At 33.9% G+C, this 19,150-nt stretch overlaps 1 protein-coding gene across 1 annotated transcript in view; it reads right to left on the minus strand.

Annotated features, from left to right (window-relative positions):
• The window catches only part of LOC113558264, a 112,682-nt gene that overhangs the window by 11,844 nt on the left and 81,688 nt on the right, over positions 1-19,150 (minus strand). The window contains exons 4-5 of the mRNA XM_026963742.1: positions 17,927-18,511; positions 11,077-11,307 (exon numbers count right to left, since the gene is read on the minus strand). Coding sequence (XP_026819543.1) covers positions 11,077-11,307; positions 17,927-18,511 — 816 coding nt within the window. The remainder of the gene's footprint in view (positions 1-11,076; positions 11,308-17,926; positions 18,512-19,150) is intronic.

Below are 19,150 nucleotides of genomic sequence, written 5' to 3' on the forward strand. Positions count from 1 at the left end.
AAACTAAATATGTGGGCGCAGCGACGTGTAAGAATGTTCGACGAGTGCGACCCCTTAGACATCCGAAAAACGAAAAGACGCCGCCGCGGCCGACCGTATACGATATTGTGTCGTTCCCACGCAGCGGCCGTTCCACTCGTATGATTTCCACGGTAAACCCAGAAAACCTTTTCCTCTTGTTCTATACGCACTCGCGCAAACCATAATATAATATTTTAAAATGTTATGGTTATGATCATAAAACAAGCTTATATAACTTTTAATTGCGTTCATATACCAAAGGCGTAATATAATATTGCACCACTATATAAAAAGAATCGATATTATCATTCCGTAAGATTAGTGCACAACAAGTATTGAATACACTATTTAGTGATCAACTGGTTAATAAACTATAAAACTATATTCATATAATATTTCTAGTAAAAAAAAAACGCGGATTTGTGATAAATGTATAAAATTAATATGTGAGTTAGTATATATTATACCGCATCGGAGAACTCGCACGACCACTGTAGTAATACATAATATAAAACGTCGTCGGTACATACATCGGCTAACGTCAACGCCGAGACGTCTATTTATTTTATTTATTTATTTTTAAAATACATCATACTATATATATATATACATATACATATGTGTGTGTGTGTGAGTGTAGGTACGTATAATATATGTCTCATGCCGACGTCTCGCGGTGGTTCGTGGTCCGGATTTATTGACTTCAGAAAAACGTATTATTTGCCATCAGGGTGGAGTAAAAATAATGTCCTATATACTCTTATTTGTATGACCTGTCATCGCCTGGGAATTCGCATTCCGCGACCGAGTCCCTACGGTATTGAAAAACATGGAATCGAGGCATACCACATTCTGAACATCGTTGCCGTTTTGATAGGACGATGTAAACGCGAAAAATCTTAAATAACGACGATTTTTCCAATGTCAATTTTTACTTCGACACCAACGTATAATAATTGATACTAGTCATTACACAACGTTTACGACGCGTACGTAGGTCTATTATATTATTATTATTATTATTATTGAATTGGAGCAGTTTAAAGGAGAGCGAAACCCGTCCGATAATAGTAATAATAATAATAATAATGGCGTAAAGAGCAACGCCGCTTCATTAAACAAACATAAAGTAAAACCTTTTCTTATCGCGCGAATACTTTTATTTATTTTGGGCGTCTGGCGGAAGATTTAGACTTGCTTTAAGTGCTTTTCGCTTGCGAAACAAAATTAATAGGGAAAATGGAAACGGTGCAGTGTCGGTTTTCTTTATTCCTTTTTATTTTTTCCTGCCGTAAGTATAGTGTGAATGTGATTAATTTTCGAAAAAGCTTAAATAGTAGGTATTGTTACAATATATATATATATATATGCGCTCGGAAGCCATTGGTGATATATAGGTAAGCATAATCAGTATCACTCTGTAACCGTATCTTCTCTCACATGATACACTCACGGTACTCGTCGGTAAAATGCAATATACCAGCCTAATATAATATTACATAAGTACTATTTTCATACGCACTTTATAACTAAATAATAATATGTGTATATAATATACAGTAAGAATATTTAGCGCAACGTCTTTTGAGTTTAGCGAAATAAGAGCTACTAATTAACGTAACGGAATAAAGTAAATTAATGTCAAAGAGTGCGCGTGCAGTAAATAGTATATAATATATATACAATATGTATATACATACACTTATATATATATTTATATATAATACACACACCCACAAACATACACGAGTATAATGTACATCGTGTAGACGGGCAATGGACTGTATCTGCGCAGCGCGCCGTACATTTAAATTAGATTCCGAGCCATCAGCGAGTCCCTTAAGCCGTCGCGGTGGTTCATTAAAGTTAAATTGCATTTCCACCACCTTCCTCCCCATCTACCCGCCATCACCAATAACCCCACCCAACCCCGCGGTATCAACGGTTTGTATCTTACCGTCACTCGTCCACCACTCGCGGGGTCCTTCGTTGTCGGTCCGATCTTATGTTTCGGGCCTCGGTGACCTTATAATGTGTAGTATGTATACGTGTGCGAGTGTGCTAGTTTGGCCATACCCGAAAACACACAAATCCGTACGTACACTCAAGCACGCACGCCGTACGTCTCCGTGACAATGTAATTAAATTGTCTCTGTCAGCCCCGCCGCCGCCACTGTTATAGCTGCTAGTCGACCACGAAATTAAAATTCTATAAATACTGCGATAATACTATACATCTTGGACGTCACCACTGCGGTAGGTGCGCGTGTCAGCAAAATAATGATAATGCAACATAATATTTATAGAATTATTATTAATTATAGGTATGAATAAAATATGATTACCTAATCTCACGGGACACGGGTGTTATACCTATATATGTATTATTATATAAATTTACCTGTATAATATAATTAGAACTTATTATTATCATTGGTGCAAACAGAAAAGGGTGGGGGTTTTAAGGGTTTTAAACTCACTCCCCCCAAAAATACTACTCGTTGAATATAATGTTGATTTGTCATATTTGTCCGCAATATATATAACATAAAGCCAATAATATTTAGTATTATCATTACATTATAAAAAACTTATTGAAATATTTTTTTAATAATAGGTCCTATTTGTTTATTTGTCTCTTCTCTGGAGTATTATTTATTATGGTAATCATTTTTTTTCGTATTTTTATTAAAATGAGTTGTTCTAAAAATACTTTAAATTTTATGCTTATTTCTTGTTTTAAAAAATAATTCAAAGTTAAATATTCAAATATTGGATTTTATAATAATCTAGAAAATTATCAACGATTCTTTAGAAAATATGACCAGTTTAAAACCCTCTTTGAAGAAATATCTATAGTAATTCTAGGATGAACATTTTTTTTTATATTTCGATATATATATATATATATATTAGTGGAGGGAATGTGAGGTAAATTGCTAATCAGCTATTTGTAACTAGATACGCATATATGTATACTATTATGATCTATCATTTCACTAAATTATTCAAACAAGTATGAATTTAACGATTAGGTATATGGTATACCTACTGCGTTGATATTATATAGGTATCTTTATATTAGGTTACTATTAGGAGTGGTTCATTTTTCTTTGGACGGATTTTACAGACTTTCGGACAGTGTTATCGATAAATTATTGGTGTTGATTAGATTAATGTCCTAGTGACGTACCTATCGAGTTCGCCGAAGTCGAAGTCGTTTTACAAAGTGCAGACGTTTATTAAATGACACTAATTTCACCCTGTTCATCGAGTTATTGTTTTTGACTTTTTTTTTCTTTATCGTTCCAATATTATTTTTACAATGTTCGGACAAATACTTCACCTAGCTGGTATTTTTTCTCTTTCTTATAAGGTAAATCATTTATTATCTAACAGCTTGTATAAACGAGTGCGCACGAAAAACTCTAGTAACTAGGTATATATAATATATATATATATTTATATATCTTTTAATAAACCGGAGAAACGAAAAAACAATTTTGCGATAAACATGATAAATGACGTTTTTCAAGTAGCGTGCAACGTTCAGTTCAGGTGCTCCTCAAAATTTTTGTGCGGCTCTGTCCAAACACAATAGTCTACATTGTGACCTACATTTGTCAAGTGCAATTCGTTGCAGCGAAAAATAAATTTCATTCGAACAAAACGTATTTTATAACTTGGGGTTAGAAAGAAAAAAACTCCGGAAAACTTTTGTTAAACGCAACAATAATATGAGTTTCAACACCGATTATAATAAATAATAATAATTATTATTTTCAAGTGTCCTCCTTGAACGACAACAAAAACAACAAAATTAAGTTACATAACGTGTAGTTCTATAGACAATTGATATCAGTATAATATAATGTCGGTTGATGATGGTCAACAATAAGTCAGAAATGTCACTGACACTATACTATTCAGAATATTCATAAATTAATTATTATACTATGTAAAGGTACATAAATACCGGACAATATAATATATATAAATAGTGTATAATTATTTAAACATATAATTTAAATCAGCTGATTTTTAATTATTTATAGTTATAATGCCGTCAGAAAAAAAACTTTTTGTTTCTCGAATTCTCGATTCATATTGGCCAATTTTCAATAAACGCTGGTTACGAACGGGTAATTATATTTTAAAATGCTATACATAGTTAAATTGAACTTAGAATGCATATGCGAATAAATTCAATGAGAATAAACATGAACATTAAATATTTTGGTGTTCATTTAACAAAACAAAAAAAAAAGAAATATATTGCACACAATAAATAAAATCTTTTAGTTTTGCATCATCGCATTGCCTTCGATCGACAATGCGCGACGCACAGAAAAATATATTATATTATTACTAAAACATACAAATTGTGATTTGCGAACGTCATCCAATTAATATAATATTATGGTCGTTTCGAATCGATGGACTCCCGTCAACAATACATTATTAATAATAAATTTATACACACTGTGGAAAAATAGTTTAGTATAAATATAATATATTATTACGTATTTATATTCCAATTATCTGTATTAGACATGCCACTCGGTTAGTGTGCAGACAGATAAGTCATGCCGATCGTTTTACCGCGATAAAGTTTGAGCCGTCAGCTATTTGTCACGGGCACCGTGACGTAAATTGCGTTCAGTTAAATAATATAATATTATTGTTATACGTGGCGGGAGTGTATGCGTGTCGTCTCTTTCGCATAAATGTCATAAAAGTATGTACGTGGTGTACAATATAATAGTATAAATGTGAACGAACGGACGGTTACCGGGAGTGGTACCTAGGTATATAACACGCTCGGTCACTCGCCCCCGTAAGGCACGGCGAGTAGAATATAAACGTCACCGGAATGCTCAAATGATAAACAGCTGCTCGAAATGAATAATTTATTAATTTATCCCTCGTTTCTCAGTACGTAATATCATAGGAGCGCGTGACAGAGAACGTCATTTGCGGGGGTTGACAGGAATTGGCTAAAAACGCGAACTTATCTAGTCACATGAATAATGCGGTTCAGACACGAACAAAGCGAATCAGAACGAAATAGCATGACAATAACGTAATGGCATTACAATGCGCTGAGGTTTATTTTTTTTCTCCGTGCATAATGTCTTTGTCCGCCAGACCCCTAGGCTTAAATAGAAACGCATTATTTCGTACATTATAATAATATAAATAGACCCGCGAGTAGGTTACTGTGCACGCACTCATTGTATATATATATATATATATATATATATATATATATATATATATATATATATATGTATACATGTCTACATAGCGTATTTATATGATCAGATATGGCCGTAAAGTCTTCTACTGCAGCGTAATCAATGGCCGTGGAATGGTCAGAAAGTAATGGAACGAAAATAATATACATGTAATATATTTTCGAAAAGACATAGACGTGAGGGGGATCGCGTTTTCGCGTGTCGTCCGTAGTGTCTCCCTCGTCCGCGGACGGTCTTCGTTATCGGTGGCGATAAACGATTGATCGTACGAAACCTATTACTTATAGAGCTGCGCGAATGAATTGCAAATCCAAATGTATAATACTATAATGATTAAAACACAACATTTATCATAGAGATGTTGAACGCCAATCGGTAAATGACCACAGCTCGCAAGGGTAGATTAGTAATTATGGGCATGATATATAGTGGTGAGCTCATGAGAAGGGGATGAGGGTGTCATATCTACTCATCCTTTGGATTATTTTTATCTATTGATTTTTCATCATTCATTGTTAAAATAAAAATTCACGTTTTCAATTCATTTTTTCTGTGTAATTTTCAATTTTTCATATAATTTAGACCTGCAATACATACCAATCACTGATAGATTAAGGTGTTACTAGTAAGTAAACACATACATTATATACAAATTCAGCTAACACATTTTAACACGATTAATAATATACATAGTTATAATTAATAACTAGCATCGACAGATGAATGCAAAACATATATTTTTGTTGTTATATTACGTGATCTGAAAAATATTCAATAATTCATATCCTCTTTTAAAAAAAGTTGAGCACGCCATTGAGGCCCTCATGCGTATAATATATCCGGAAGATTTCACTGCAGAATTGATTTTCGTGTACAATCTACAAATCTTCTATGTTATTATTATTATTAGAACATTTATTTATGTATCGGAGTATTTTTCTACACTCACTTCAGAATTATAATTTACATTATTTTCTGATTAAATGTGTTGACGTAACGTCAAATTATATGTAGATTCTATTATTACGTTTTTATTTTATTTTTTATGTATATTTGAGCAAAAATAAATACATATGTAACATATTTCTGTTTCTAGTTGAATAATATATAAAAGATTTGTATATTTTATAAATATTAGAAAAAAAAACAGTTTAAATTTTGCTCATAACTTGATTACATTTTTTATCGTTACTGGCTATTAAGTTATTTTGAGCTTAAGATAATTGAACAATCAGCCGGAAAATTTAATATTTTAATATTTTCTAATTCGTTTCATAACAATTAATAATTAAAAATAATCAAAAAATCAATAAAATTTGTACCAACATCTTTAAAAAGTATATATTAGGTATAATCCAAATAGTTTAAATTTCTAAGCATAAAATATATAATATACACAGTTTTATTATACTATTAGAATTAGATACATATTTTTTGTTTAGCTATTTTTGGGTTTTTATACAGAAAATCTTATTTCTGCCTTTTTATAGGCAGATATAGAAAATTCTATATTATAGCTATTAAATTTAACATTGTCTGAAAAATGCACAAATAAACACGCTTATTTATTAAAAAAACTACATTATAGTTATATAAAATATATAGTTTAATATTTGCGGCGATACATCATGTATAATTATACCCGTCAACATCCTGGCAGTATATATGATATTATATACATTATTCACTCGTTGTATGAGTGATTTTTTTTTTTTTATAAATCCATTTTTCCAATGATTTGTCCATATCGGTCTATAGTCTATATAATCGACAGTAGATCATACAGACGTAGGTCTATACCACCTACGGAGCGCGCACACGTTGTATTCGTCGTGCGATCGATGATTTCCCGTCAATCGGCCAACCCATTATTAACCGATTGATTTACCGCACTTGGAGATCTACAATTTAATTATTGTAACCGCACTTGCCGACATGATCTATTGCAGCCTGCATGCACTGTCGGTCTCGGACGTCAGTGGATTTCAATCGGAAACGGAAGAAAAAGAGCAGATCGTCATAAGTGCCGAGGTACCTAACGCGGATATAATATATTATTATAAAAATATTTTTAAGATAACCGTATATGTACAATATACATGCATGTATACTACATTTGTGAGTATAGGTTTACGTGCGTGACGAGAACTAAAACCAGAAAACATGTTTTTGGAATATCACACGTCGAAGTAGAGGAGGAGTAATAGTAGCGTACAATACATATAACATTCATGTTATACGCGTTCCTGTGTATTATTATATGCGTAAATATATAGTATGGTTAATGTGCCGAGGAAACGTTCGTATTAAAATAAAAACTTTAATTATTATTATTAACCACTATATTGCTTTGACGACTGGAGTGAAGAAGCTTCGCGTTTGAAGTTATCAAAAAAATACATCTCGCACCGGTGGGTCATCCGTCTTTTGAAATGTAATATTATATATGCCCACGGAGGCGGGGATTCGCATTAAAATGCATTTTGTTGCCGACAATTAATAACGTAGCTGTTTAATATAACAATAATAATATTATTATGTACTTATTATACGTGTATATAATTAATGTAATGTTTCGACGAGACATTCGTAGTAATTATACACGTCATGACAATGTTATCTTCAGATCTTCATATTATCTGATGCGTCATTATCACCTTTTGTTTCGTTTCGTCGTCTTGTTGTCTTTGAAAATGACAAATCGCTCTTTTTATACAATCACCACAAACGACTTCAATAATATTGTTATAACTGTGGATCACGGTTATATATATATAAACAGTTGATTATATGATTAGATATAAAGTATAATAAATTAATAATGCTTAAATACATATAAGTAGGTACATATAGAGGACGAAATTTGGTACTGATTATATAATATTACTTATTACTTATTGATATAGTTTCAAGTTTGACTTAATCTAACTTTTAAAGTTATAATATGATATACGCATTGCATAAACATATTTATTACAGATTACCAAATGTCTGAGAAAAAATATTTTACATTCATGAAGTTGGACCTTCGTTATAGGTTTCTAAAGTTATTTCCATGGAAAAACCAAATAGAGTTAATACTATGCAAATAATATGTCCAGGTTTATTATTTTTAATTTTCAAATGCATATTTTAGAAAATATTGAAGATATCACTCAATCTTTCTATGTTATACCAATATGTTTAAACCGGTCTCAAAATATTTTCTACAGTCAACAAGTTTGCAAATCCATTCCCAGAATTCTCAAGCCAATCCGTCCATTACGAATTAACTTATACCCAGTCCTTCAATATTCATAGGGAAAAATATTAAAAACTGTTCACAATAAATTCCTTAAAGTTTTTGGATCAACATTAAGTCGTTGAAGGACTTACAAACTATTTGCTAAATCTTAGTATAATATGCAAAATCTTTTAATGAGGTTAAAGAGTAAACATTGTGGACTATGGACACCATTTTTTTTATGAGATCAAACAGCATTCAACCATATAACACGCAAATCGATAACACGCATTTCACGAGTCCTTTGACTTTGAATAGTAAATCAAGTTTACGCGACGTACCTGTACATCCATTTAATATATTATAATATAGTAAGGTATAAAAAAGCGCAGTGCGCGTACGCTATATTTTTTTTTTTTCAATAATATAACACATTCAGTATTATTCTATTACAAATATGTATTATGATTATAGGTACGGTTGATGTTCTAAAAAGTATAATACGCATTTACACACACAACAATGTTATGACGGCGCTGTAATAATTCAATATTATCCCGTTGGCATTGAGTGGAAATCGTCATGTCCTGCAGCAGCCCGGTTGAAAATCGGTCGGAACGCGCCGCCGGAAACCGTTAAGTGATATTTTTTTCGGTCACAAATCGAAACGCGATGTCCTATATAGTATATACGTATAATAATAATAGGATTTAAAGTTGAATTTGCGAACCCGAGGCTGCACTACTACATACGCGTTTTAACGTACACATATTATACATATATACGTATAAGCAACGGTTCACAATAATAATAATATAGTGTTTGGGCGCGTTATCACTGGCAATTGCTTTTTATATGCGGGTCATAATATAATACAATGTTTCGTATACGCAGCAATATACGTACTGCACATATAATGTATCCTATAACATATTATTATTATTATACAGTAAGTATATAGAATGTAATATACGGTTTTCATTCTTATCAGCCACCACCAGAAAGAATTTATATATACATACATCAGACGTAAATAAATTGTTCTCTCAGCTATGTTTGTGTGATTTTTTTTCTCATCTCCTCCTTAGTCTTCATTTTCTTTTCCGTCGACGTATTATATAAGGTTGATATTATATTATAAATACATTCATAGGTATCCACTTGTATAATATACGCGCTATCATAAGGAGCGGAACTTTCGGACGATTTATTATTATTAGTATGGCTTTTGAGTGGTGAACCGTTCGTGACCGGGGTGCCCGGTTGCCGATATCCTGTTTCATTCGGTCACGTGGCCTCCATCAACGCTACCATCGATTAACTCTTTCCGGCAAATATCTTTTTATCTGGTCGCCGTTGCAGACAATAGCCTCAGGAACGAATGCGGACCGTAATGTAGTGCGACCTCTTTGCTGTCATCATAGTCGTGTATAGTCGTTAAATAGCGATAATGACGTGCATTTTCAGTGTGGTAAAATCGGTGGGGGGGTAGTCTATTCATAACCCCTAAATACCCACTGCACCACGAGGCATCTGGTAAACCTCCACTTCCGGCTTTTACGGGACATGTATTGTGTGTGTATGCATGTAAAATAACGTCAATGTAGTCACTGCTTCTTCATCCCTCCGCCATATACAAAAACGGTGTGTGAGTTGAGTGTTAATGATCGTTCGTTTATATTGTATAATACAATACACTGGTTTAATTTCACAAAATCAGCGTTAGAAATTATAATATGTAAGTATATTTATGTTATAATTTTTAAAACCAAGCAGAAAGACATAAAACGCTGGAAATGTTACACTAAGACTTGAATTATATTATAATATGTTTTAGAAATAAGAAACGTCATGGTAGAGTTTTGACTGTGTTCAGTGGTTGTGAGACACTACATTTTCGAAACGTGAACTCTGCTGCAGTAAACTCATTTTGGTATTCGGCCACCGTTCAGAGACTCGGTTAATTTAAACCGAATTCAAACGTAATTTTAAATTCACTTTCAAGAATCCTGCTCATTTTTTTAGTTATATATATATATATATAAATTATACACTACGTCACTACGATTCGCGTGAATATATTCAGTTTGGGATTCCTATTATACGCTTAACTATTTTAATATGTAGAGAGACAATTTCGTTTATATTTGCAATGCTAATATAAAATACGTTTTAAAATAATATATTTACATTATATACACAGAAAACCGTAAAAACAATTACGATAAGCGGAGGTAAGTATTTAAATTTTAAAGTTTTGAAACAAAAAATGCCTTTGCATGTTATATTATGACCGTTGTCTAGTGTTTCATAGCAGCCCAACACCCTATTACGCTTTATATCTTTTGTACATATACATTTTAAAGTAAAACAGACTTCAATATATATTTTTAATTGTATACATTTAGTACATATGATGTAAAGAGAACGGACATAACGACATGACAGCCGGTACTCAAGCATACAGATTAGCTTCTTGCCTCATAGTCGATATTATATATAATATGTATTATTGTCATTGTTCTTGCAAGGCGATCGCAATTAACGTATGATTGTGCTCTATGATTTACTGACCTGTATGAGATATGCGGTATCCGGCCACAGGGACAGCGTGACGCACGTAGTGTCTGTGAACAAGTTGCCCTTCAGGCCACCGCCGTCGATCTCCCACGTGACTAAGTAGGCAGGACGATGGACTTGGCGGGCGTCCCACGCCACCTCGGCGATCACCAACACTTTCTGATGAATCATCGACACTTCGCGCAGGTTCCACACTTCCGATGAGTCCGATGGATTGTCATCGCCCTATAAAACGAAATAAACTTATTTATCTAATAATAATAACTAAAGTGGCTCCCGATATACACAGATATATGGTATAAATATATATAAATAACATTAATCATATTACAAAATTAAAGACTTAAATTGGAGAAGGATTGACGAGTTTTCATTGCTGAACCTTCATCTAGGTGAGAGGAACGTTTCCTAATTAATTAATTTAGCGGTAAGGCATTTGACTTTTTATAATCGGACGTGAGTGAAATATAAAATATAAATAATAAATATCTATTAAAACTTAAATAAAAAAAACTATAAAGGTATAAATATTGAAGCTTGTGCCACCCCTAGAAAAATGTATCTGTATGCACTAAGCCTATACGTGATGTAAACAATATAAGATTAGATAGTGAAACTAATAATAGAAATAAAAAGTTACAACTATAATCTCAGAAAAAATTGGAATAATACATATTTAAATATTATATACTACTAAAGTATAATAGTTAAGTCGATGAAGCATTATATTACAAACAATTTGAGATTTTCGTAAATGTAAGTATACGATGTGGAATAAGTGGGCGGCACAAATAATAATGTTATATATATATATGTTACACACAAGAAATTATTCGTTTCGATTAAAAGGGTCCGCGCGGTACGCAAAATCCTGATTGAAAACATTATCATTAATCCTGAGTTTTTTTTTTGTCTCAAGTCAATTAACCCTTGCGTTCAAGTGTGATTAATACTGCACATTAAATGTGCATCGTGTAAGCCAACTGTTCGCTACAACTTATTTCTAGTTGGTAATTATTGAAAACCTCTAGACGGATTCAAAATGATTTCGACAAGGTAACATACATCGCCTCCATAATATTACATACAGAATATACACAGTACACACGCTCGCGCAGTTTATAGTGGTGATTTTATTATACATAGTTTTAAGTTTTTGGACTCGTAAAACGAAAAGTCGTTAAATGTTATTGAATCACAAAAATAACATCGGTAAAACCTCTTCCCGCGCCAACACCACTGGGAGTTATATCTCCAAAGACCCTTACCCCGAAACGTAAAAGTCAGAGGACCTCTGACACCGCGTCCTAGAAAATGTATTCCCAAACGGTTCAAATTGCCAAAATCCAGATAACCTACAGCATTTTTTATGAAGGTAATAATAATAATAATAATAATAATAATAAATAATAATAATACTCGGGAAAGTTGATAGGATATGAATAAAACATCGACTGCATTGTACTGTCAAAACGTCCTGGGTAGTTTAGAACTCGTATAGCGACACGGGTGAACAGTGGTTGAAGTAGTGAAGGATTGTTGAGGTGGTACTGTCGGTAAACGAAATCAATGGCGGTTTTTGTGCGCGTGTTTTCGTATACACTATATATAACGTATAAATGTATAATAAAAAATAAAAATAATTCGCATGTTATAACTAATTCTGAGCAAAAATATTTTTGGATTTCAAATGCCACGTTAACAAAATCTCGTTATTATTATATCGTAACATAAACAACGCTCAGCGTGTGTAAGAAAACCTCGTTAAAATTATGTACATACTTGTTGAATTTATAAAAGCTGCGAAAAATCAAAATACATTATGGTGCACGCAACCAGTAAAGCCAACTTCGAAATAACAAAATAAAAATAAGGCGTTGGTGAGTGCTGGACGTGTAATATAATCGTTGATCTCACCCCTTTTGAACCACATGCACAATAGCGTCGACGCACTGTCTCTGTCATCGTTGTTGAAATAAGAAGCTTTTTTTTATACGAATGACGTATCCATTTTTTAAAGATTTTTTCGTCTTTTGTAAATAATTATTAGGTAATGATTGTGTGCAAATGCTCTCAAAAGGAAACAAAAACGAAATAGCGATTAGCTGGTTTCATATTATGGATGACAAAAACATAGAAATAACGCGTAAAATGATTCCAGTAATTATTTCGATGACGATAGTCGCGATTCGGATACAGAGCGATAAACGTTTATTCAAAACTCGATGGAATTTTAATGGATGTCTTATTTCTTATTGAAACTGAAATTCACATATTTTTCTCAGCTCCGCTTCGTTTAACACACACGCAGCATATGAAATACCGAAGAATCGTTATTTCTTCCAAATATTTATTGTTATTTACATTTTACAAGGGAGAGTGATAATATATTCTATTCATCGTTCTTTTACAGTATTGTAAACGATTTTTTCAGAATATTATCTTCGTCGTATACAGGCAGACGCACAACACTTTTATATGAGTGCATAAAATATATATATATATACATATATATACGATAGGAGGGATTTAATGAATTATCGTAAAATGTTTTTCGATCGCCCGAGACATATTTTAATGGGATAGAAAAATGTTTGGACACGGGTGAGGGTGGTGTGCGTGGGCGGGGGTGGCGTGCGTGGGTGCGTGTCGGCCAAAGATATTATACGATAGTATCTATATTATATATATATATATTTATTATTTATAATCGTAATCAATAACCAGCCCGTTGACGCGTTTTATTTTTCTCTCACCCTCGTCCGATCAGATAACACACGCATTATTTGGCGGCCGATCGAAGTGGCGCCCATCGAAATCGCCGCAGAGGATCGTCGGAGAGCACTCATATCGGATCGAAGGTCGTCTATGCCGCCACACGTGTTTTTGTGTATTATTTTTTTTACTTTTCAAGTATAATAAAAAAATCGGCCAAAATTGTTGAGAAAAAACATGTGTGTATAATATGCGATTTAATGTAGGAACGTGGTCTAAATCAACCTAGATGATATATAATGTATAACAAATAATGTAAATTACACAAGTATTTTAAAAATGCGTTTGTAATTTGCCACAAAATTTAAATATAATTACTCTTTCGAGTTTCGATAGTATAGTATAAGAGTATAATAATCGTATAAGTATAATCCAATAACCAATTTTAGATTGTGGAAGGTGGTTATTTCACTATGCCAGTAGTGACTTTACAGCTATTATGTCCTATAGCTGTAATAACATTAATATCAATAGTAAATGAAAATATATATTACATTATAATATTATTATTGATTAACGATATAATACGTGAACTATTGTTGTCAAAAATGAATACTTGTAATAGGCACTGTATCGGACGTCAAACTTTTAATAACTAACACTAACGGAAAAGGCGGTAAATACTTAGAAATCCCGAAAAATTATTATTGTCGTTCGGGGGTCCATTAATTCTCTTCGTCAACGAGGATACCGATAAAAATAATCCAATAGACACTATAATTTCGGTGCAAATTAAAAACTAAGTATAAAAAAAATAAAAGTATACAAAAAGTATACCTGCATTTTATACATAATTACGTGTATAACATAAATATTTATCGGTCGGGCGACAGCGAACCGACAACTATAATTAGCGCCTGAAACGAACATTTAATCGAATTTTTTAATTTGACGAAAATCCGTAAAACAATCACTTTTTTCCGTCATATGCGATAATTATATTATTATTCCGATAGGTATGTAGGGAACTCGACCCAGCCTCGGCGTGACGCGCTCGCACGATGATTACAATTATTTAGAAAGCGTATTATGTTGCGCACACGTTTACGGGACGTGTGTGCTTTAATTAGATTAATATACTCGCGCGCGCTCAATATTAATATTACCATTATTATTATAATATTATACGCGCGTGTATAGCATTATAGTATCTAATGCATATAGTACGCGGCGACGGGGGAGGCGCACTCACGTGAACCGGGCGAGAGACCGAGCCAATTATTAATATTATTATCGGTCGGCCGTGGGGAACGGCAGCGTTGACGCTGGCGCGTATCGCAGGTGTCGAATTTCTCACGCGCAACTATGGGTGTATATTATACGCGGAAGAGCCTATTCATTTTGCCGCAACAGCCGACAACGACGAGAGAGTAAACAACTACTAAAATAATAATAATAACAACAACAACAATAATATTATATTATATTACCATAATATCATAACGAAATCACGACAGTACTTTATACATATATGTGTGTGCGTATCTCGCCGGAATAGATTGAATGAATTCAAGAGAATATATTATTATTATTACTGGCTGTATTATGCTTGCTCGGAATCATTGCGATGGCAGAGAAGGCGGAAAAACAATATAATCTTAATAATAATAATACAATAATAATATATATATATATATATTATTACAGGTGCCGACGTAACAAAGTCGTTACGCGCGATACTTTACGGTCGTTGTTTACTGGGAGTTTTTATTATCGTTATTATTATTATAAAAATTTACAGCTCAATTTACTGTTTTTATTGTCCCGCGGGCCGCAAAGTCGACACGCAGTCCGCCCGCGTTTTTCATCGTATAATATAATTTATTCTCCGTTGCTCAGCGCGGCATATTATTATGACGTATTATATCATTATTATACGTTCGCAGGCGGCGGTGACGAAGATGACAAGGTGTTCGAACAATAATAATTTTATCACAACGTATCGTATTTCAAACGATTTTCCGGTCCGCGAGAAAAAGATTGACGCAGCTTTTATTCGCGGGGACCTGAACGATCCTTTGATTTTCTACCAGCCACCGTAGCAATGCAAACGCCGGATTTTTATTTTTTCAATCGGATCATTCGTAATATAATGATGTCGCATACATAATATTTATTGACAAAATCAATTATAATATATCTACGCTGCTTTTTGAAATTCATACAAAACAATCGATCGACAGACTATAGAGGTATTTTTATTTGGACTTAGAGAATTGCAGCCTCCTCCCACTTAAAATATTTAAATTAGTTATTACAATGTTATACACATGCTGATATTCGTTTCTTCATATTCAAAGTATTAAGTTTATAAAATCATATTTTATTTAGTGTACATTACTTTAGTAATGCCATAATTTATTTTTTGTGAGTATAAAATAATAAAATAATTTTTTATTATGTACCTTATTATAGGCCCAGATATCTCCTCCGATAAGTACTGTAAAGTGACATTATATTATAGGATATAACGTAATATTATTAATTACGTAATGGAACCGATAATAAACAATAAATTAGGCTTGCCCCGGCTGTTCATATATTTAATTTAGATTAATAATTAAATTCAATTCAATAATCGATTAATATTGGTTATCACCATATCTCGTACGTGTCGCTACAGATTTTTTTATGCATGGTGGTATTCCTCAATTTTATAGGTAGTTAATTGTACTTTAATATCAAGTATAGTGTATTACTGTCATGCCTTTAATTGATAGCTTTCGACGAGGCCGCCGGACTCTGTGAACTATAAGGCGTTATTATATTGCAGTCCACGGAGCCGATTTTGTCTTTAGGATTATTTGAGAACAAAAAAAAAGTACGACGACGGATTTTATGTAGGTATACTGATTATTGTTTCGTCGTTTTAACGAGCTGCGTGCTAAACAAAACGAAAAAAAAACACCTCCGCAATCATATACTATACAATCGTAATTTTCTGGTTCGTTAAAATGCGTATCTATTATTATATTATTATTATCATCATCACAATGGAATGCACAATGAGATAACAAAAATATTTTCATGTAATACACTTGTGTACATATAAGTATAGATATAAACAGATACCTACAACGGTAAAAATACATGTATGTAGTTAAGTTTTTATGTCACGAGCATAGAGTAGAAAATAATAACGAAAATAACGACCAAATTTTGGACTATAACCCGTAGGTATACTCGACAAAAAAAAAAATGTCAAACGAATGAATCCGCCTAGGAAATCGATCGATAGACACGTCGCAAATGGCCACGGGTTTATTTAGTTTTCGTTTTTACTTTTATTGTTATTATTATTATTATTATTATTCGTCCTATACAGTCTATCGCGTGCGTACGTGCGTGCGAACGAGAGCGAAACGACAGGGTACGAACCCACTCCGGGCCAGGCGGGGCCGCAACGTGCCCCGCGTAACAAATATTCATATTTTCCTTTATGGCACACATATGTACATAATATATAGGTATATCATCGCGTATATATTGTATGATATACTACGCGCAACCACGCGCGGAGTAAGTCATCATCAATCCGAGAGGAAGATTCTGGACTATATATAATATTACACCGTCGTCGTCGTCGCGTGGATCTCACTCTCATCAATCTACGTCCTTTTCGCGACGTTAGGTGAGCTCTATACAATATATACTACTAAATTATGCAAAGCACAGACCGTTACGGCGAAGGGTAATTTTTGGCTTATTTTCTTTTTTTAGTCCCAACTGGCACCATACAATATTTTTTACTCGTGTAGAGAGACGGTTTTTGATAAATCGTAAATATTTCCATAAATACACGCGGCTTTCTCTCTCTCTCTCTCTCTCTCTTTCGATTTGTTACCCAAGGAGTACTCAGAATACGGAATATTATGGAGATTCTGGATTGTCAACAAGTGAGAAAAATAAAACAAAATATTTCTTATAGCCATCAATGTTTCGGCAAATTTACACCGGAAGACTGAATCGGCAACGAAATTTCCAAATCCAATCAATAAGTCAAAGAACGCGAGTAAATTGGAATACTTAAATGTATAGATAGTGAAAGATTACAAAGAATTTTACTCACCATGAGGCGGAGAGACTCTTCTTGGGGCGCCGACTTGGCGGCCAACGGTAACCGGATGCCGAGTATCTGATCGCGGCCTAGGCTCCTAATGATGATGTCGGCGTCGCGGAGGTCATGTAAAACAGGGGTAGCCGCCGGGGACGACAGTGTGGGTGGCTGGGTGGCTGCGAGCTCCTGCGACGGAGAGGCGTCGGCCGCGGCACCTCTAGCGGCAACAGATTCAACCGGAACCCGTAGGACGGACGTGGCGGTGACCGGCGCCGGGCTGAATATGGTCACCAAACCCTCTGCTGAGACTGCGAGCACGCGGACTGTCCACGGTGCCGTTGTTTTGGGCAGACGCGCCTTGTAACCGGGCGTCTGGCCCAATTGGGACCACGAGCGCCTGGTTCCCGGGTCTCGGCGCCGCATTATCACGTACACGAGACGTTGCGCGGATGGCGAGAGCAAGTCGGATGGCCGCGGCCAACGCAGCGTGCCCGACTCGATGGTCAGCGCCCGTTCGCCTCGCGCCTCCACCACGGGGCTGTGTTGTGATCCACCGTGCCAGTCGTGGAACGAACAGGCTTCCTGGCAACCCACGTCCTGCAGGAACGCAAAAAAAAAAACATAGACAATGATCAGTTATTATGTAATACGCAGTACGTGCTAGTAAAGACAAGGAGACGATTTGCCAAAATTCACATTTTAATACAAAGATATAAATTGGAAGTTTGTTTGATAATATTTTGTTAAACATAGAACGGTACATAACAATAATTGTAGTAAATTAAATGTTATATAAGTAATACCATTTAACTATGTTTTAAGGGATGTCATGTAATAAATCTCTTCTCAAAAGCTGAAACAATAATAATCTAAACTATCATAATCCTAATTAAAAAACTCAGGATACCCATTTTCTATCTCTCCTTCTCACGATTAATCCAACCTATATAATATGTATCTGTATAAACATCTGTTGGCTCCAACAATATCAAAGTGCCTATGCCATATGATTCCAATAATGAAACTTCGTTATCAAAATTGTTTACCGAACTTACTTAATATCTAACCCTTTTCTATTTATCTTCTTACATAAACACATATCCTATACCTAGTCTATACAAATATATCTGTATCTCGGTACTTTTAATTATCAACATGGTAGTATTATTATTATTAATGAAATAAATTAAAATCCTACTATAAAACGTTGTTTATTTTTTTATGGCGAGCGATCAA

Source organism: Rhopalosiphum maidis, chromosome 1 (genome assembly GCF_003676215.2).
Source record: "Rhopalosiphum maidis isolate BTI-1 chromosome 1, ASM367621v3, whole genome shotgun sequence".
NCBI classification, from domain to species: Eukaryota; Metazoa; Arthropoda; class Insecta; order Hemiptera; family Aphididae; genus Rhopalosiphum; species Rhopalosiphum maidis.